Source organism: Mesoplodon mirus, assembly GCF_964341445.2.
Source record: "Mesoplodon mirus genome assembly, chromosome: 18".
NCBI classification, from domain to species: domain Eukaryota; kingdom Metazoa; phylum Chordata; class Mammalia; order Artiodactyla; family Ziphiidae; genus Mesoplodon; species Mesoplodon mirus.
In genome coordinates, this window is record NC_138994.1 from 55,122,220 (window position 1) to 55,142,487 (window position 20,268).

Below are 20,268 nucleotides of genomic sequence, written 5' to 3' on the forward strand. Positions count from 1 at the left end.
CAGGGCCAAGACTCTTGTCCTGGGCTCTCCGCTTGAGGTCCAGGGCTGCAAGGGCTGAGAGTGGGAACCCAGGGGAAGGGAGGGAACCTCCCCAAGGCGCTGGGTGGCCCCCGGCCCTGCAACAGGCAGGCCTGGTGGGTGGCTCTTGCTTTTCCTTCCTCCTGCCTGCTCTGGTCTCCTCTTTCCCCCTCCTGTCCCAGGGTCCCTGCTCCCCCTCTCTGCACCCTTTCCCAGCCCAGAGATGGCCCAGAGTTCTGTTGGGGAGGCCTGTGTGGACCTAAGCCTGGAAACTGTTCTTTAAGAGGCAGCACAGAGAAGGGTAAGAATAGGGAGTCTAGCTCCATCCAGCTCCAGACTGGCTAGGAATCCTGACCCGGGCTCCCAGAGGCTGTGTGACCTAGGGTAAGTAGTTCAACCTCTCTGAGTCTCAGCTTCCTCGGAGATGAGTGTAACACTCCAACGCGCTAATGTAGGAAACCCCTGGGACATACTGAGCTCTCAACACTGCTGGGTACGCACACAGGACGCGGTGAACGGAGAGGGGCTGGCCTTGGGGTTGGGGGTCTGAGGTTGGATGCGAGGCTGTTGGACCCCGGCGCGGCTGGTCCGGGGACTCGGGCCTCCTCTCCGACTCCTCCAAGCAGGGGCGGGGCCTTCGGGCAGCCCTGGGTTTCCAGGAACCTGTCTCACACCCATCCTCCCGGTTTCCCAGGGGACGGGACGAGCTCGGAGCCGCCGAGGGACACCGAGTCTGGGGGAGGCGGCGGGGCTGCGCGGGCGGCCGCCCTCGGGGGCGCGCGGCCTCTTTTGTCTGCAGCCTCCCCCTCCCCCGCCCGCCCCGAGCCGCGGGGCTGCGGCGCCGCTGCTGACACGGCTCGGCCGCCGCCGCCACCGGGCGGAGGCTGCGCATCGCAGCGCCGGGCGGAGGGCGCGCGGCGATGGCGGCGGCGGCGGCGGCGGCACGGGGCGGGCGGGCGCGGCGGGCGCGGGGTTCGGGCTAGCTGCGGGGCCGGCCCGGATGGCGGGCGGCGCGGGCTGGGCAGGCGCCCCCGCGGCTCTGCTGCGCTCGGTGCGCCGCCTGCGCGAGGTGTTCGAGGTGTGCGGCCGCGACCCCGACGGCTTCCTGCGCGTGGAGCGCGTCGCGGCGCTCGGACTGCGCTTCGGCCAAGGCGAGGAGGTAAGGGCCCGCGGCGGGGGCGTCCGCGCCCCAATCTTCCACCCCCGGCTTTTCCACCGTTTCACCAGCCCGCTCCCGGCCGAGCCCCCGGGCATCCCCGCCCTGTCGGACCCTCGCTTTCCACCATGAGCGCCGGCGCTGCGAGAGTCACGCATCACGCCCGGGGTGGGGGCTTCTCTGCCCATCTTCCCTGCCCCGGGCCCTTGCGGGCCCCTCTGACCGCTCTGCAGCCCGCTCGGGGTTTGGGGGGTGGGGGGAAGGAGCCGTCAGATTCTGGTCCCGGGACCCCCAGCCCCTTCCTACCCTGCGGAGACCGAGACGCAGAGGTCCGTGTGCGGGAATCCCAGGACACGGTGCGGCGGTGGGGGGAGGCATGCGCCCCACTGGGCCTGGCCGAGGGAGCGAGAGGACAAGTAGGGGCGCTCTGCTGTCTCGGCTCCTTGACTGCACCCAGCCGACCTAGAACACAGCGGGAGGTGTCTGCTTGCGACCTTCCTGGATTCTCGGCCCAGCGCCTGATGACCCCCCATGCGGGCTCCCATGGGCAGGCCTGGCTGGCAGCTGGCTGTGTCGGCTGCGGCAGACCTCCCAGAGCCAAGCTGGGGAGCGGCAGCTGAGCAGTGTTTGCAGCGGCGGGGGGGCCGCGTCGATTTGGGGAAAGTAGGAACGGTGTTGGTTGTTAGCAGGGCTGGAATCGGAGGGTCGGTGCTGCCAGTGCGGTGAGCAGAGACAGGTGTACTCTCATGCCATGGGCACAGGGACAGGTGGCTATGTCTGGGGGAGGGGGGACGGCAAGGCACCCACCTGGCAGGAGAGCAGCCCCACCCTTCTGCTACTGCCCACTCTGAAATGGTCAGGAGACGAAGCCCTGAGTAGTGAGTTTCCAAGGCCACCTGAAGCCTCAGGCTCTGCATGGGCACTGGCTGGCATTCTGTTCTGGGGACAGCTGGGGCCTAGCATTCCAGAACATAGGAGAAGCCAGGGCATGCCTGGGTTGGATCCATGCCTCCCTGTCACCTGGCAAGGGGGAGATGATAGATAATCATCTCTGCATGGCTGTTGGGCATGGCTGGGACCTGGGAGTCCCTGAGACCAGTAAGTGAAAGAGGGTGAGGCAAGTGTCAAGTTCGAGAACTCAGGTACCCCATCCCAGGAGGCTCACTGCTACAGCCCCTTTGGAGCCCACCCTCTCCCTCTGCTGGGATTTGTTCAGGACCATTTCCTGCAGTCACCCGATCCTTCTCCTTCCCGAAGGCTGGTCAAGCCCCTCCCCTCATCGAGGCAGGCTGAGCAGACCCCAGGCATGGGGAGAGCCCCAGTCCTTCCTCTCAGGACACAGGCTGCAGGGGAGAAGTCTGGCTCTGGCTGGAAGTGGAGTTCCAGAACCACAGTCTCAGTGGTGGGAAGAGCTTCCCAGCAGGCTCTGGCAGGAGGCCACATGGGCTCAGTGGTGAGCCCCTAACAAGCCCCACCTTATCCCTGATCTGGACAGCTCCTCTAGTTAGAGCTTCTTCCTCATACACTCTGGAGCCAAACCTGCTTGTCACTTAGTCATCGTGGTTCTGGACGGGGACCCATGTGGGTCTCTCTTCTACATGGCAGCCTTTAAATATCTGAAAACAAAACTCCCGTCTCCTTCCCACTCACTTCCTACCATCCTCCCTTCTCCAGGCCAAATATCCCCTGTTCTTGAAGCCCCAGACCATTTCCATACGATCTGGCAGGGACCAAACCTCTGGCTTCCAGCCCTGAAGCCACCATCGACTAATTGTGTGACGGAGTTCTCCTGGTAATGACATGGAGGGGCTGCACCAGGAGACTCCAGGACTGTTCTGGCCCCAACACCTCTCACACACACAGGTGGCTCAGGGCGAGGGTGCCTTTTGAGTGGTGCACTCATGTTAAGTTTCTGGCCACTGAAACCCCCAGGGATCTTTCTTAGCAGCCTCTGCCAAGCCAAGATTCCCCTCCGTCCTGGAGGAGGGTGAGTGATTTTTCTTTTTAAAGCATAATCTTATATCATTACAGAATCAGTTTATATGCTCTGTGGGAAGTTAGAAATATGGACAAGCAAAAATAAAATATGTTCCCATCTCCCAGGGAGCCTAGCTGTGACACCTTGGTCACATCCTTCCAGAGCTGTTTCTATGCTTATATGTAGATTTTCTCCATAAAATGAGGTCATGCTGTGCATACTGTCTTGTAACCTGATTTTTTTCCAGTAAATGATCAGCACTTTTCCGCTTCAATAAATTCTCATCTCATTTAATATGCACACCTTATTCAGATTTTCCTATTTGGCCCCAAAACGTCAATCTTTGCTGTTTTGTTCAAGCCAGTTTTCTCACCAGAACTGTGCAATGCATCCGGTTATTCTGATCTCTTACTTTAATGCAATTCTTTTTTTTTTTTTTAATTTGAATAACCCTGACTTGTTGAAGAGATCAGGCCTGTTGTCTGTGTCAGTACTTTCTTAAATCTAAACCTGGACCTTATTCCTGTTGAATTTCATCTTGTTCATTTCTTCCCATTGTAATAGACAATAGAGAGAATTTACAATCCTACCTTTGTCACTCCCGTGCTGTGCTGCCTACAGGCTGGAGAAGTGGGTGCTTTATGTCTCAATCTGCCAGGCTGGTGTAAACCCAGGGCAGGACCACGGACAGAGCCTCGTAGGGGTGGTTCTGCTCACACTGTGTTATTGACCGAGACCCACAGAAATACGTTTTGCAGCCCTGCTCACCAAATTCACACATGCACTACAGAATAGGGATGGCATTTCCCCTTCAAAATGCTATGTTTTCTGGCAGTTCCTATTTCATTTGTTTAAAAATCATATAGAGACCTTGATTTCCCACCCCCTACCCCCCGCCAGTGCTCTAGGGTGGATAACTATCATTCATTAGATATGGAATTCAGTGAATTTATCAGAGCTGATTATCCATATTTTATCAACTACACCCAGAATGCCAGGGACACCAGAATCAAATGCTTTGTAAAAATCAAAATATACTAGGTTGCAAAGTGTAAAACAAATATCCATGAGGCCATACTAATATCAATAAATGATTTAATATTAATAAATAAATACTAGGAGAGTCTCCCATACAGAACGAATTAAAATAATTTATGTAGATAATTCCCTATCAAGGAGGTGGAGCATAACCCCCCACCCTGTAAGCGTCAGGTACGCATAATGACTGCCTTCTAAAGAGGACAGTATGGAAAGGGGGGAAAGGGCAGCTTTACAGTGGAGAAGCCTGACACACACTGCCTCAGCCGGGTCACCAAGATCAACATCAGCAGTGATAAGTCACGTAGGTAGTATGTCCCCTTCATACGATATGATGGGAGAGGCACCTTACCACTGTGATCCCCCACCCAAACCCATCACCCCAGTCTAGTCATGAGAAAACATCACAAAAATCTCAACAGAGGGACATTATTCTACAAAACACCTGCTTAGTGCGCGTCACATTTGTCCAGGTCATCAAAACCAAGGGAAGTCTGAGAAACTGTCCTATAGCCAAGTGAAGCCTAAGGAGACATGACAACTAAATGTAATGTGGTGTCCTGGGTGGGGTCCTGGAACAAGAAGAGGACATTAGGCAAAAACTAAGGAAGACTGAATAAAGTACAGACTTTAGTTAATAGTAATGTTATGTATCAGGTTGGCCTCTGATATTCCCCTAATTTATCGACTTGGGAATCATAGTAGAAAAGAGAAGACAAGGAAATTTGATGAGAACATGAGTCGTGTGTGAGAACATAGGTTGACGTTTCAAAGAATGTGAGGGCACTGTCCCAGCCCTGAAAGTCTGTAATAAGTAGGCGCAAGACCACTGTGACAAGGACGAGAAATGGTGGCCCAGTGCCCTGAACCCGTGTTGACTTCTGATAGCTTGCTTTTGTTTCTCTCTAGGGCTTTGTTTACTCATCCATAAAATGAGGGTGATAACAGTTCTCATTCCATAGCGTTATTGTGGGGCTTGAACACGTTAATACACGTAAAGTGTTCAGTATCGGGATGGAGTAGGCCCGCTATCAGAGTTGCTGCTGCTCTTACTATTGGTGTTTTTGGTAAACACTTGCAAGCATCTTTGAGAGGCTGTTCTAGGCTGGGGGGTTCTTGGGGGTTGAGGTCCAGATCTGCGAACAGTCCCTGGTGTTCTCGGCCCACCCTCCTTGTCAGCTCTGAGCTCCTAGCCCTCCTGCATCTGTGAGTGGAAGGCATTGGGAGCGGCCAGAGATATCTTGGGCCACATCCCTGGTAAATATATTCTTCTCCCTTTTCCAGTTTGAAAACCATCCTTCTTGCTAGAAGAATGGACTCAAAAGTAGTTGAGTGGTGTCTCTGCCATTTGTTAACCCAGTACCATCTCCTCTGAGCAGTGGCCAGTCCTTCCTGCTGGGAAGGGTGGTGTTAATTATTTGGGGGCAGTGACTCAGCTTTAGCCCACCTGGGACTAGTCTAAAATTTCCCCTCTTTGCAGGTGCCAGAAGCAACTGGGGCATGGTGCCTCCTTGTTCATATTGAACAGGAGATGAAATAAGGGTTCAGACTGGGCTCCCTTAGTCCCCAAGGCCCCTCTGGACGAAGGACTGCCGCAAGGGAGATGCTGGTGCTGGCTGGCTTCAGCCTGGGTGTCTGAACCGGCAAAGGGGTTGGGGTTCTAGGGTGGGCCGAGACTTATCAGGAGACAGTCCTGGGGCTGCCAGGGGAGGGAGAGCCCTGAAGTAAAGCTGGGTCTGCTCAGGAGAGGAGGGGACAGGATGCTGGGGAAGAAGCAGCTGTATCCCTATATCTGTGGCTGGAGGTGGGAGGTGATAGGAGGAGGGGCTAGAGGGGAGGGCGGGGCCAGATCAGGAAAGCCTCAGCCGTTCCCTATGGATGGTAGAAAGGTCCAGGCAGCAGGGTCAGATGTGTGCTTGAGAACAGAGGCTGGATCCAGGAGGGGAATGTGACAATTGGTCCGAGAGGAAGAGGGTCCTGACTTGGGCAGTGGCAGCGGGTGCAGAACCAACGGGGGTCCAGAAGGCCTGCAAAGCCCAACACGCCACTACTGGAGGGAAGAATTTAAGGCTCTTTTGGAGAACAGGCCCCCTCTAAGTGCCCCACCCTAATGGGGACATGGTAGGGATGACAGAGCTGGCAAAACAGAAGGAAGGCCCAGGTTCTCCGAGCCTCGAAGGAAAGGTCGGGGTGTCTGTGACCCATGAGTGGGGAGCAGGACAGGAGTGGGGCCCAGAAAGACCTTCTCTTTCCTGTGTTTGTGCCTCACCTGGGTGCAGCTGGTGCCCCTGAGCTTGGAGGTCACTGTGGAAGCCAGGCTGAGGCTGCGGTCCCTCGGGAGGCCTAGGGAGTGAGCGCGAGGCACCAGGCTCCTAGCTCCTGGGGCGGGCTGGGAGGGGCCGAGCCCCAGATAGGATGCCCAGTGCTCTTAGGCCTCTGGCTGCCTGCACCCCACTTTGGCTGTGCTGGGAGGAGGGGCGTGAGAAGAGCGTCCAGGGGGACTGGTCCATCTTGTCAGGCAGTCTTGACACAGCCTGAATCCATATGGCAAAACCTCTCTGGGCTATAGCTTCATTCCCAAGATACCGGGATCTAGAGCAGGAAGAAGCTCCAGGTCGTGGAGGGCTTGGTGGAGGGCGGTGTGGCCCGTGCCTCCCTTGTTGAGATCCGAATGGAGAAGTGGGATAGAATCAGGCCTTCCAAATAGCAGGACACGCCCTCGGACCGGCTGCAGTGGATGGAGACTCTCAAAGCCCAGACAAGCCCCAGCGTGGGTATCGGCCATCCACCCTGTGAAGAATTTGCCCCTTTTCCCAGGTGGATGGTGAAGGGTCACCAGGCTGGGCAGACGGAGCGGCTGTCAGATCCGGCCTTGACTCTGAGGCCCGGGAGCTTTCCCCTGCGCCTGGAAGAGAAGCAGAGAGAAGGGGGATGGGGAGGTGTGGGAGTGGGGCCGAGGCAGGAGTGCCTCCCCTGTGGCTGACGGCTGGGGCGGCCGAGCCCGGAGGCAGGCCGCACCTCTGGATTCCCGCGCACGGGGAACCCAGGACCCTGCTGGCTGGTGGACGGATGGCTGAGGACCCGCTCCTCCTTCCGTGGGCCAGGGCTCCACTGCCACAGCCTGAGGGGGCAGTGCGGACTGGGGGCTGCTGCGGCCACCAAGTGCCTGGCGGGTCCCACCCAGGTGCCCCTCCCCGAGCACCCGTGGTCACGGGCCCATTGGTAGGGCTTTGGGAGGGGGGCCCTGCCCCAGCCCTGGGCTGTGTGTGTGTGTGAGTCGGGGCTCGTGGGGCGGAGAGGAGCTGCTCCTTTGCCTCGAGCTGCAGCGGCCCCTTTGGCCCACCCCGCGGCCGTCCCCACCCCGGGCCTAGAGCAGTCCCCGCAGGTGGAGCACAGAAGGCGAGGCTGACAGCTGGCTGCGGTGGACAGTTAGAGCTGGGTGAGCCAGGTCTGGGGTGGGGTGGAGGGGAAGTGCCCTGTGGCCTGGAAACAGTGAGTGTCGTGCCTGGGTGAACTGCTGTCCTCGCCGACCTCACACGACGGGGTGAATGCCCTGACATTTTTACAGAGTAGCCTTAATGGAAACACCTTTTGCACTGGTGGTTGGTGGTTGTCTTAATACATGTTTCCAGGATTTTAAAGGGTTTTTTTTCGATTAATATCTTGCATACCTACTCTATGCCAAAACTTTTCCAGGCTCTGGGAATCAGGAGTGGCCCGGAGCTTCCATGGGGGAGGGGCTGGAAAAGAAACTGACAAAGGAACGACAATTACTGTTGGGTGGAGGAAGGTACAGGACTAGGAAAAAACAGAAAATACTGAGACAAAAAGATTTTTGCCCTTAGAATGACCACGGATGGCCTCTCTGTCATAGATGAACGTTTAAGTAGGGCCTGGAATGAAGTGGGGGGCTGCGCCTTGCAGAGATCTGGGGGCAACTGATCCGGGCAGAGGCAGGAGTGGGGCTGGGGGTCAGAGGTACGCAAGAGGACTTAAGGGAGAGGGCAGGGGCGGGGCAGGAGGACCAGTGGGGAGGCCGTCACTCCATGCAGGTGAGACCTGCCGGAGGCACAGAGCAGGGGTGCAGCTGCGGAGACGCGGCTGGCTTTGGATCACGAGAGCCCATTGGAAGTGGGTGTGAAAGGAGAGAATTTGGAGAATTCAGAGGCTGCCATTTGCTGGATGGGGAAGGCTGAGGCAGGAGGCAGGTTGGGCAAGGAGTCAAGGAGTTCCCCGCTGGCCCGTGAAACCTGAGATGCACCTGGCGTCCCAGTGGGGCTGTGGAGCCGGCAGTGGAATGCGCCCCAGCCCTGCTCCTCCTGGCAGACCCTTGCCTCCTTCCACCCTGGCCCTTAGGTCTCCCTGCCCACAACAGAGAAATGAGGGAAGAACACAGAACCTGATAAGGTGTGATTCAGCCCCCTTTAAAAGCCAGGCTCGAGTTTGGGGGTCCAAGGACTCAGCTGGACTGGCTTGGGGCATCTCATCTTCCAGGCCAGAAGGCATCTTCTAGGCAAGATGCTACCCGTCTTGGGATGCTGACTGCCCATCTGCCCAGCCTCTCAGTGCCCTTGCCTCCTCCTTGCACAGAGTAAGAGCTGGCTAGAGCAGCAATTCACTGCTTGAGCGTGCTGCTGGCGTGACCGCCGGCCCTCTCCAGTGGCTCCGTTGCAGCCACCCCCCAACTAGACGTGGGCTCTTTGCACCCTTTTGCCCCTCACTGTCTCCTGCATTCCCAGCATCTTCTGATTCTTGGAGGCCCCCCAGGAGCCATAGCTTAGGGCCACCAGTTCTTTGCAGATTACCACTCCTGGGGTCACTGCTGAGGGACCCATTGTCCATAGTTACATGCTCTTGGGGACAGGGAGAGCAAAGCAGCTCAGAATCCAGAAGTGTGTATACCACTGTGATCAGGAGGAGAGTGGGCCTCCTGGTCGCCACAGCCCAAACTATAGCTGTAAGGATCTCTAAGTTCCCTTTAGACCTAAGACCTTGAGTCTAACCCACACCTCACTTGCTATGGCACAAAACTCAGAGAAGATCGCCAGCTTCCTCCAAAAGCATTTGTTGATTGCACGTAGGCCTCTAGTGGGCACTGTCCCCAGGAGAGATCCCAAGTCTGAGGCTAGTACCTGCACGGGGTAGACAGAGGGTTGATTTACACGAAAACAAAAACCGAAAGGGGAATAGAGGTCCATTCAGTGCTTGTGTTGCTCTAGAACAGCCCTGCCAAGAGGTGGGGACTCACTGCCTGCCGAGGCAAGGCCATTCCATCTTGACAAGGCTCTGGCTGAGTTCTCTTTCGTACAGTGAACTGAGGTCTCTCTCCTAGAACTGCGGCTCTTCATTCCCTCTACCCATCCATCCAACTACCTACCTGCCCATTCAATAATGCATCCATTTATACATTGACTTACCCATCTGTCTACACATTCATCATCCCCTCCATCCAACCATCTACCTGCTCATCCATCCAGCCATCCAGCCATCCAGCCATCCAGCCATCTACCCAGCCATCTATCTACCTGCCCATCCATCCATCAACCCAGCCATCAACCCATCTACTTATCCATTCATTACCCATCCATCCATCTGTTCACCCACCCTTCCACCAGGCTTCCCAGCCTCCCCATCTGTCCATCCACCACCCAACATTTATTGAATATCTACATGCGCAAAGCCTAAGCCCAGATGCAGGGATGGGGATGGGCATTTTCAGGGAGTGACAAGTGGCTCCGCATGGTGCAGGCACAGGAAGGGCAGGGGGGTGAGAGCTCAGGCTGGAGCAAGGGGTCAGCTGGTGACCTTAGGGAGGGCTCAGGGGCTCGGGCTGTGTGGCTGGCTCAGATGAGTTCTGGATGGACAGGCAGCAATCCCCCAGCACCTGCCTACCCTCACTGGAGTTAGCTGTTTTTATGATTTCTCACTTCCCACATAGGCCATTGGGTCTGACAAGGACTGAAGCCTTTCTGAAAAAAGAGTAAGCCCAGGTTATTTAAAAGGTGCTTATTATGATGGATGGACCTCAGTTTCCTTCTCTGTAAAATGGTGGTCAGAACCCCTATTTGTGGGACTGTTTTGAGGAAAGGAGATAATACATTAAGGCCGACCATGACGCCTGTTGGCATGGTCTCTGCAGCCACCTACTCCATGACCCCTGTTGCCACCCCTGCTGCTCTCAGCCCCAGGAGTGCACCTCTGGCCCCTTTCCTCCACCTGGTACTTTTCCAGGCCTGACCTCCCTTGTTCAAGGGCCAGAATTTCTCCTGCGGCCACTGGTGACTCTGAGGACAGAGGAGGTGAGGGAAGGATTGGTGCTGACTGCCTTCGTGTTCCTTATTCCCTTCATCCTCGCAATAGCCCTGAGAATCTGAGAGGTGATGGGAGTTGCCCAGGGTCCCACAGTAACTGGAGGAGCTGGGATGTGAACCCAGGTCTGTCTGATTCTAAAGCTGCCTCCTTAGCTGCCTGCCGTTGGCGGGTTCCAGGTTCCACTGTCAGGGGAGGGGGAAGGTGATCAGATCTGAGTTTCAGAAATTTGACATAGAAACTTCCAATCCGAGGCTTCCTCTGATTTTCTAAATCGGGGGTGGTCTGGCTTCCAGGGGTGGAGCAGCGCCAGGCAGGGGCTGTAAGTAGAAGTAGATTTGTAATCTGCAGGGTGGGCAGGCACTGCGTGTAGGTGGGGCTGCGGGCAGTGTGCCACCCGGAAGATGCTGTGGAAGGTGGCAGGCGGCAGCAGGAGCTGCCTTTTCAGAGCAGAGAGAGGCTGCCTGCAACCACGCCCTGAATTATGCATCGCCACCACTTCCTGTGCAAATGGTGATTAAAGAGCCCGGGGAGGCCAGCATTTCTCTGGCTGCTCCGGTTTCCTGCCTGGCGCCCTTCCGCAATCCTCTGCAGTCCCAGATGGGCGTGTAGCAGGGGCAGGGCCCGGACTCTCCATCCGGACACCCCGCCAGCACCCAGTCCACGTTCTCCGGGCTCCTCCATCTTCTAGGCTGGCGCTGCTGTCTGCTCCCAGCCACAGAGGCCCTGTGGCCCCAGCTGGCCTTGACCCCTCTTGCTCCCCATCGCCTCCACCTCCCTTCAGTGTCTCTGTTCAGGCCAGGTCAGCTTTAACTTTCTCTCTGTGCTACAGAGAAGAGCTTGGGAGCCGGGGCCCTGGCATCAGGCTCAACTGGTTTGAGACCCGGGTCTGCCACTTTCTAGCTGCGTGACCCTGAGAAGTTACTTAACCTCTCTGTGCCACAGTCTCCTCATCTATAAAGTGCGGATAATGTTAGCATCGTGTGTTTGCTAATGTGACTGTTAACCACCACTAACTCTAGGTTTTCTGGGTGGGCTATCCATTTCCATTCTTTTACAGATCTTTTTGAGCACCTGCTCTGTGTCAAGTTTGGTGCTGTCAAACCAAACTTGGGTCCACTCGCCCAATCTCAGTAAAGCCAATCTACTGACACCGGGTTGTGGTGAAGGAAAGTGCAGCATTTATTGCAGGCACCAAGGATGGGGTCCAGGCAGCTAATGCTCAAAAGGCCTGAACTCCCCAATGGTTTTCAGGGAAAGGTTTTTTTTTTTTTTTTTTTTTTTTTTTTTGCGGTACGCAGGCCTCTCACTGTTGTGGCCTCTCCCGTTGCGGAGCACAGGCTCCGGACGCGCAGGCTCAGCGGCCATGGCTCACGGGCCCAGCCGCTCCGCGAAGGCTCCGCGGCATGTGGGATCTTCGTGGACCGGGGCACGAACCCATGTCCCCTGCATCGGCAGGCGGACTCTCAACCACTGCGCCACCAGGGAAGCCCCAGGGAAGGGTTTTTAAAGACAGAGTGAGGGAGGGAGTTGCAGGGGACAAGATCAGCTCGTGGACATTTTTCTGACTGGTTGGTGGCGAGGTCATCAGGAGTCAACATCATCAACCTTCTGGGTCCAACTGGTCTGGGGTCTACATGCTCGTGGTCAGCATGCACTTAACTTCTTCCACTTGGTGGGGTTTCAGTATCTGCAAACTAGGTCAAGGCTATGGCTCAGAATATTATCTATAGCCCTTGAGGAGGAACTAAAGGTCCTTGACTTTGTTTAGTGGCTAAATTATTGTTATTTTGTCTTGCTTGACTGTTTTCCTTTGTTTCTGCCTTTTCTCACTTCTCTGATAAGTGTGCTCTTTGGAACTCGGGGAGAGCCTCAGAGGCTCAAGTTTTTCTACAAGTAAGAGGCAGATGAGGACATGGGCATGGTCTGTCCTGGGAAGGCCCCACAGGGTCCTGCTCAGTTACAGTGTGAGAGGATGCACAGATGGAGAGGTTAGGACTCCTTCCCTGAGGGAGCTCGCTTCTGCGTGGGAGGGGGCTCTAAGATAGAAACCTTGGTCCACCTGTGAGAAGGGCAGGGCTGGAGGCCTGTTTAGGTGTAGTGGGGTGTGAAGACAGCAGATTCGCTCTGCCTGGAGATGGAAAAGCCTTCCCAGAGGTGATGCTGGGCCTGAGTCTTGAACACCAGGGTCCACCAGGGCAGAAGGGAAGGATGGCTGTGCCAGAGGAGAAACATACCTGGCAGGAGGCAGACAGGTGAGAGAGGGGAGGGGCTGACCAGGCAGGTGGAGGCACAATGGAGAGGACAGGGTGGATTTTATCCCGAAGGTTGAGGCTGAGGGTGACATGGCTCTGTTGTGTCTTAGACAAGCCCATCTGGAATCATGTGGGGCGGGGAGAAGCAGGCCGACCTGGGAGGCCTCTGCTCTGGTCCAGGGACAAGGAGAGGGGCGTTTGAGCTGCTGGAGAGAAGGGGAGGGTCGGAAGGCTGCTGCCGGGCCGTCTGCAGGACCTCACAGCACGGAGCTGGGACAAACAGGCCAGAGCATCCTTTCATGAGTCCTTTGTGACCCCACCTAGGTCACTGGGTGATGGGGCCCGAGCCCAGGTGCAGGTACCTGCCAGCTTGAGGACGCTCACACACCTGGGCAGCACCTGGGGCTCCCCGGCCTGCCCTCACTCTCAGGAATCCTCCCGAGGGCAGCTGCTCTTTTTTTTTTTTTTTTCCCGTACGAGGGCCTCTCACTGTTGTGGCCTCTCCCCTTGTGGAGCACAGGCTCCAGACGCATAGGCTCAGCCGCCATAGCTCACGGGCCCAGCTGCTCCGCAGCATGTGGGATCTTCCCGGACCGGGGCACGAACCCGTGTCCCCTGCATCGGCAGGCGGACTCTCAACCACTGCGCCACCAGGGAAGCCCTGCTCTTTATTTTTAAAACAAAAAAGTTCCAAATATTGTTGTCATTTTATAAACAACTCTAGAGGACAAGAAAGCTAACTAGTGTTAAGCTGTATTTTTAGACCTCAAAATCTATGTCCTGTCCTTAGCGGTCACCCACATGCGGTCGCGACCAGTGTATATGAGCTCTTTTGGCCCCTTTCCGCCTAATGATATTTCCTGTGTCGGAGTCCCAGACAGAGCCATGTCACCTCTCTGCTTAAACCTGGTCCAGGCTTGACCATCCCATCAGTCACTATTAATGTCTCCACTGCGTTCCATTCTGCCGGGTACACCTGGAGGGGAACCTGGGCGCGCCCGTCAACCCCTGGCTCGCCAGCAGCCTCTGCGGGGCCCAGCCCCTGAGCTGGTGCGGGCGGGGTGGAGCCCAAAGAGAGCAGTGCTTCCAAAGAGTGGACGTGGCGGGTGAGGAGGGAAGGATCCTGGGCACCCCCAAGCCTGCACTGCATGCTGGGCTGGACCTCCCTCATTACCACTGACCATCCCCTGGGTCCCAGCCTGCTTGGGCTCTTCCCAGCCCAGTGCTTGGCTGCCAGCCAGAGGACTGGCCTCTGGTGTGGGTTTCTCAAAACCCCTGACCCCGAGTGGGCACTGCCAGGGGGCAGGCACCTGCTCCCATGTTCTAGACACTGAGTGGATGGCATCGAGAGCCTGTTTGCCCACTCATCTGGCCACAGCCATTTTGGGCTTCTGGCCACACCTTCTGGGGCCCAGATGGTCTTTGTTTCTCCTTCAGTCTCCTCCCCTTTCTCTCTCCTGCCTCCTGTTTGGCTGAATATCTGACCTTGCCTGAAGCATGAGGATGCCCGTTTCTCCCATCTACACTGAGTATTATTTCAGATTGTTTCTCCAGTTTAATGAGTGTATAATAGTATTTCAAACTTGTTTACATTTTCATTTTTAATTGCTAACGAGACCGCATTTTTTCCATGTTGCTGTTTATTCTCGGTATTTCCTTCTGCATAAACTGTTATGTCCATCTCTGTTGAGCGCTTATCAAGGGGAATTTTTATTTTGATCTTTATAATTTTATTTTTATTTTTTATTTTTTTATAAATTTATTTATAAATGTATTTATTTATTTTCGTCTGCTTTGGGTCTTCATTGCTGCGTGTGGGCTTTCTCCAGTTGTGGCGAGCGGGGGCTGCTCTTTGTTGTGGTGCACGGGCTTCTCATTGCAGTCACCTCTCCTGTTGCGGAGCTCGGGCTCTAGCGCGTGGGCTTCAGTAGTTGTGGCTCACGGGCTCTAGAGCGCAGGCTCAGCAGTTGTGGCACACGGGCCTCGTTGGTTCGCCGGCTGTGGGATCTTCCTGGACCAGGGCTGAAACCCGTGTCCCCTGCGTTGGCAGGCGGATTCTTAACCACTGCGCCACCAGGGAAGTCCTGGATTACATTTTATTACTCAAAAATTCTACATTTGAATATTTCTTTTTTCCAGTTATATCATATCTGCATTATTTCTAATTATATTTATCACTTTTTAGTAGTTAAGAACTTATTTCCCATCTCTAGCAAGAATAAATAAGCTATTTTGTTAAAACCCCCAATTTGTAAAAATATTCGACTTTTACCCATTTGGAATTTATTGTGAGGTTCATCCAATATTTGGTTCTATTCATAGTTTGAATTTATTTCTAAACTAGAACTGAATTACACTGATTCTTTTTTTCTATTTTTTTCTCATGCTTTATTTTGAAAATGTTCGAACAGAAAAGTTGAAAGAAGGATGTGATGAATACCCAGATACTCTTCACCTAGATTCACTGTTACACTTTGTCACAATTGCTTTTTCTTTCTTTCATTTTGTCACTGATAATCTATCATGTCTCCTTTAATGTTGCTTTGCAGAAGCATTTTAAGTAAATGAAGACATCTTGACATTTTCCCCATGAACACTTCAGAGTGTAGGGACAAAGAGAGTCTCCTGTCTAAACAAGTGCCACCATCACACCTAAGACTTAATGTTAATTCAACAGTCATCTAATATTCAGTCCATGTTCAAATTCCCCCAGTTGTCCTCAAAATGTCCTTCCTAGCTTCTTTTTGTTTTGATCTAGGATCCAGTCGAGGATCACATATGGCATCTAGTTTGTCATTTTCCTGTTTCATCTCCTCAAAGTTAGAACTATCTGATTTTCTTTGCTTCTGTAACCAACACTGACATTTTCTGCCAAGCCTGGGCCAGTTGTCCTATAGGCTGTCCCATCGCCTGGATATGTCTGATTGTTTCCTCGCACTTTTGGCAAGGAGAGGTGATGGTGTGTACTCCTCAGAGCATCACATAAGGAGTCACATGATATCGGTTTGTCCCATTATTGGTGATGCTGAGTTTGATCAGTTGGTTAAACCCGCGTCTGCTTGATCTCGTCAGTATAATGGTACTTTTTCCCCTTTATAATTAATAAGTAGTCTGTGTGGGGGCTTACCTGGTGGCGCAGTGGTTGAGAGTCCACCTGTCGATGCAGGGGACACAGATTCGTGCCCCGGTCCGGGAAGATCCCACATGCCGCGGAGCGGCTGGGCCCGTGAGCCATGGCCGCTGAGCCTGCGCGTCCGGAGCCTGTGCTCTGCAACGGGAGAGGCCACAACAGTGAGAGGCCTGCGTACCACACACACACACACACAAAAAAAAAAAATAATAAAAAAAAAATAAAAAAAATAAATAAGTAGTCTGTGGGATGGTACCTTAGTGTAAATATTTGGTTCTCAAATAGCTTCTCACACAATGGTTTTAGCATCCTTTGATGCTCCTTGCCTGCATAAATTACACGGGTGGTTGCAAAATGGTGATTTTTCTTTCATTCCTTCTAGAGATACAGGTTGTTCTGTATAGAAGATCCTTTCTTCACCACCTTTCCTGAGTGTCGCTATGGACTCGTGGATTCTTTTCTTTCCCATGTGTTATAATCCATTACCATCATTATTCCTTTTTGATGCTCTAAGATTTTTTTTTTGTTTTGTTTTGTTTGCGGTATGCGGGCCTCTCACTGCTGTGGCCTCTCCGATTGTGGAGCACAGGCTCCGGACGCACAGGCTCAGCGGCCATGGCTCACGGGCCCAGCCGCTCCGCGGCATGTGGGATCTTCTCGGACTGGGGCATGAACCCGTGTCCCTTGCATCGGCAGGCGGACTCTCAACCACTGCGCCACCAGGGAAGCCCTCTAAGATGTTTTTTGTCTTGTTTTTAATGCAACATTATAAATTTTGATCATTATTACTTGGTATATTTTAAAATTGAAAAAAGTCAGCCATCATTACCTTTAAAAAAACAAAGCTCTCTGATTCTTCACCGTTTATGGATTTTTAAGTATGTAAACACATTTTCAAGTTCTTTAATTGGTATTGCATTAAACTTATTAAATTACGGAGTATTACCATCTTTATTATATATTTAGTTCTCCCAGTAGGAACAAAATATTAACATTAAAAATAAATGTCTTACAATTAGGCTAAACTAGTGTTTAGTATTTAATGTGTTTGGTTACTACTGAGAATGAAACTCTTTTTTCCCCTGATTTTTTTTTTCTAGCTGCATGTCACTAGCATATAGGAATGCAATTGATTTTTGTAAATTTATCACATATCTCTCCACTGGTATGAACTCATTTATTACTTGTAATTTTTCTGGTTGATTTCTTGAGATTTTCTAGGTAAGCAATCATGTCCTATTCAAAAAGTAATAATTTCATTATGTCTTCTTTTCTTATATTTATGAGTCTAATGACTTCCTTTTTTATTAATTAATTAATTTATTTATTTTTGGCTGAGTTGGGTCTTCATTGCTGCACGGGGGCTTTCTCTAGTTGTGGCGAGTGGGGGCTACTCCTCGTTGCGGTGCTCGAGCTTCTCATTGCGGTGGCTTCTCTTGTTGCAGAGCACGGCCTCTAGGCACGTGGGCTTCAGTAGTTGCAGTGCATAAGCTCAGTAGTTGCGGCTCGCGGGCTCTAGAGCGCAGGCTCAGTAGTTGTGGTGCACGGGCTCTAGAGCGCAGGCTCAGTAGTTGTGGTGCACGGGCTTAGCTGCTCTGCGGCATGTAGGATCTTCTCGGACCAGGGCTCAAACCCATGTTCCCTGCATTGGCAGGCAGATTCTTAGCCACTGCACCACCAGGGAAGTCCCAACTTTTCCTTCTGAGATGGAACTCACATGCATTTCTAAAACTAGTTGGTTGTTTTGTTATTTTATTTTTTAATTTTATTTATTTATTTATTTATTTATTTTTGCCTCACCATGTGGCATGTGGCATCTTAGTTTCCTGACCAGGGATCAAACCCACGTCCCCTGCAGTGGAAGCTCAGAGTCTTAACCACTAGACCACCAGGGAAGTACCTAAAACTAGTTGGTTGTAAATCAACCATATTTCAATAAAAATTTTTTAAAAGTAAACTGTATAATGTGAAAAAGAATTTTTTAAATAAAACTAGCTGGAACCTGGGTGGGTACTGGAGACATGGCCCTGCCTTAGGGGGGCTCGGGAGTGAGGCATGCTGGGATGCTGGCCAGATGGCTGAGTTGCAAGTTAAGGAAAACAGGCCAGGGTAGGTGCCTGAGTTGCAGCTGCCCTGGGCGCTCTCACAGACAGTGTCCCAAAGGCAGTGCTGCCGAGGCCGGTGTTGCTGCGGGAGGGGGTCTAATGCAGAGGGAAGAGGCTGGCAAGAGGTAGTCGTGCATCTTGACTGAGGGTCAGGGGAGGACGCCAGCCTCCAAAGGCAGGGAGACAAGACAGCAGCAGCACAGCAGGGGGATGGACAGACTGAAACTTGCTGGGCACAGATGACTGCAGAGCTGGTGTCGGGCAGCCAGAAGTGGCTGGAGGGCTGAGGTTGTTCCCTGCCCTCTGCTCTGGTCCTGGACTAGTTGGTGGAGCCAGTAGGTATAAGGGTTGGTGGCAGAAGCAGACCCCCATCATTCCTTTCTTATTAGGTTTTTAAATGGACTGTTGCTTACTACCACTGAGTGTAATGTTGGTACCTGGGTTTAGGTTTATCATCTTTAGCGCGTTAATAAAGAACACCCCCTCCTTGCCCCATTCTCCTTTTGTTAGAATGTTATCCAAGACCAGATGGTACATTGTACCACATGTCTTGCCAACATCTATTAAATGTTTTAATGATGTTTGCTCTTTGCCCAGTTGAGGCAAAGAATTATGCTTGGAAGCGGGGAATCGCTGACAGGCCAGGCCTGGTCAGGTGCCCATCCCCAGAGGCAGGCCACCCAAGCTCCCTGGAATGGGGAGGGATAGTTCCCCAAAGGAAACCAGGGTGCACCTGCAAACGTGCCGTTGGGCAGAGAGAAACAGCAGGTAGTGGGACCGCACATGAGGAGCGTTTGTTTCTGTGGTTCTCTTGGGAGACAGAATGTGAGGACCAGAGCTGGGTTCGTGCACTGCTCTGTTCGCAGCACCCAGCCCAGCATGTGGCCCGTAACAAGGGCACAGTGAGTGTTACCTGAACGACTGAGGGAGTGAATAAAGGAAGTGCAAGGGAAGGGGGCCGGCCCAGTGCCCAGGAGCTTCAGCTCCTCCTGAGCTCCTCCCTGAAATCGTGTGACTTGGAAGCAAGGCTGCCTGATGAGGGTTTCGGGGGCAGGAGGATTTTGTGGTCAAGGACTCAGGTTCTGGGCTGGATAGGCCAGAGGTCAGCTCCCAGCTTTCCGACTTTCTGGCTCTATGACCTGGGATAGGTCTCTGAGCTTTTTAGCCTCATCTGGGAAATGGGGGTGCAGTGACGCTGTCCTCCTAGGGGTATCGTGAGCAGAGAGTGAAGGCATGAGGTAGAGCTCTGAGGGCCTGCCGCGTCCTAAGCCCTTTATACAGGGAGGTTAGTTTTCTGGACCCTCTGTAGCTTGAGGGACACTTAGAAGAGGAAGCATGGCACTGGGTACAGCCCGCTGCTGGTGTGCCTGCTGCTACCACCCGTGTGACCCCAGGTTGATGATGATGATGACGATGGTGGTGATGGAGGAACCTGTGAGCCCCTGCTCTGTGACAGGCGCCACTGCAGGTACAAGAGTAAGTTGAAAAGGTGGTATCGCAGAGCAGAAAAAAGTGCAGGCTCTTGGAGTTTGAATTCTGGCTCGTCACTTCCTAGAAAGTCCTTAACCTCTCTGTGCCTCAGTTTCCTCGTCTGTAAAGTGGGGATGGGTGATAGAAGCTACTTCCTAGGCTTGTGGAGTGTAGGTGGATTAATACACGAACAGCTCTTAGAATCATGCCTGCCTCCGAGTAACTGCTCCTAAGCGCTCCCGATGATTGTATCATTGTCACCACCATTATTATTGCTACTACTCCAAGGAGCTTTCAGCCCAGCAAGGGGGCCGACGGGGACCCACCACACGCCTGGAGAGGTTGTGACCCTTGTGGGCTGAGTCTGCCCGGGAGGAGGTGATGGCAAAGCCCCTCTGTTTTCGCTGCTGCTGCAAGAATATCCCCCCCCACAAGCCACCTAACTGCCCTCTTGCCAGCCTCAGAGGGCACATGCCGGGCTCAAAGCCTCAAGCCCCCAGGGCCCTGGGTGAGGACCGGCCCACTGTCTCTGCCTGTGTGAGGTCCACCAGCCGTTCACCTCGGATCTCCTGCCCGGCCTCAGACTCTCCAGGGGGAGGCCTTAGAGAATGCAGACTCCACCCCGGCTACCAGACCCAGCAGAGCTGTGTTGGGGTGACGGGGTGGGGACTCTCCCTCGTCCCTCTGCCTGGGGGCCGCACAGGCTCCAGGTCGGAAGGCCAGGCTCACACCTGGCTGGCCTCCCTCCTCGCCGGGACTCACTGGGAGACCCCCTCCAAGCCCCTGACCCTCCTGAACCTTGTTTTCCT

At 53.6% G+C, this 20,268-nt stretch overlaps 1 protein-coding gene across 1 annotated transcript in view; it reads left to right on the forward strand.

The window, feature by feature from the left end:
- Positions 1 to 1,018: 1,018 nt before the first annotated feature.
- The window catches only part of RAB11FIP4 (RAB11 family interacting protein 4), a gene marked incomplete at its 5' end in the record, with an annotated part of 116,449 nt that continues 97,199 nt past the window's right edge, over positions 1,019 to 20,268 (forward strand). The window contains one exon of the mRNA XM_082605588.1: positions 1,019 to 1,177. Within this exon, the coding sequence (XP_082461714.1) occupies positions 1,019 to 1,177 (159 nt within the window). The remainder of the gene's footprint in view (positions 1,178 to 20,268) is intronic.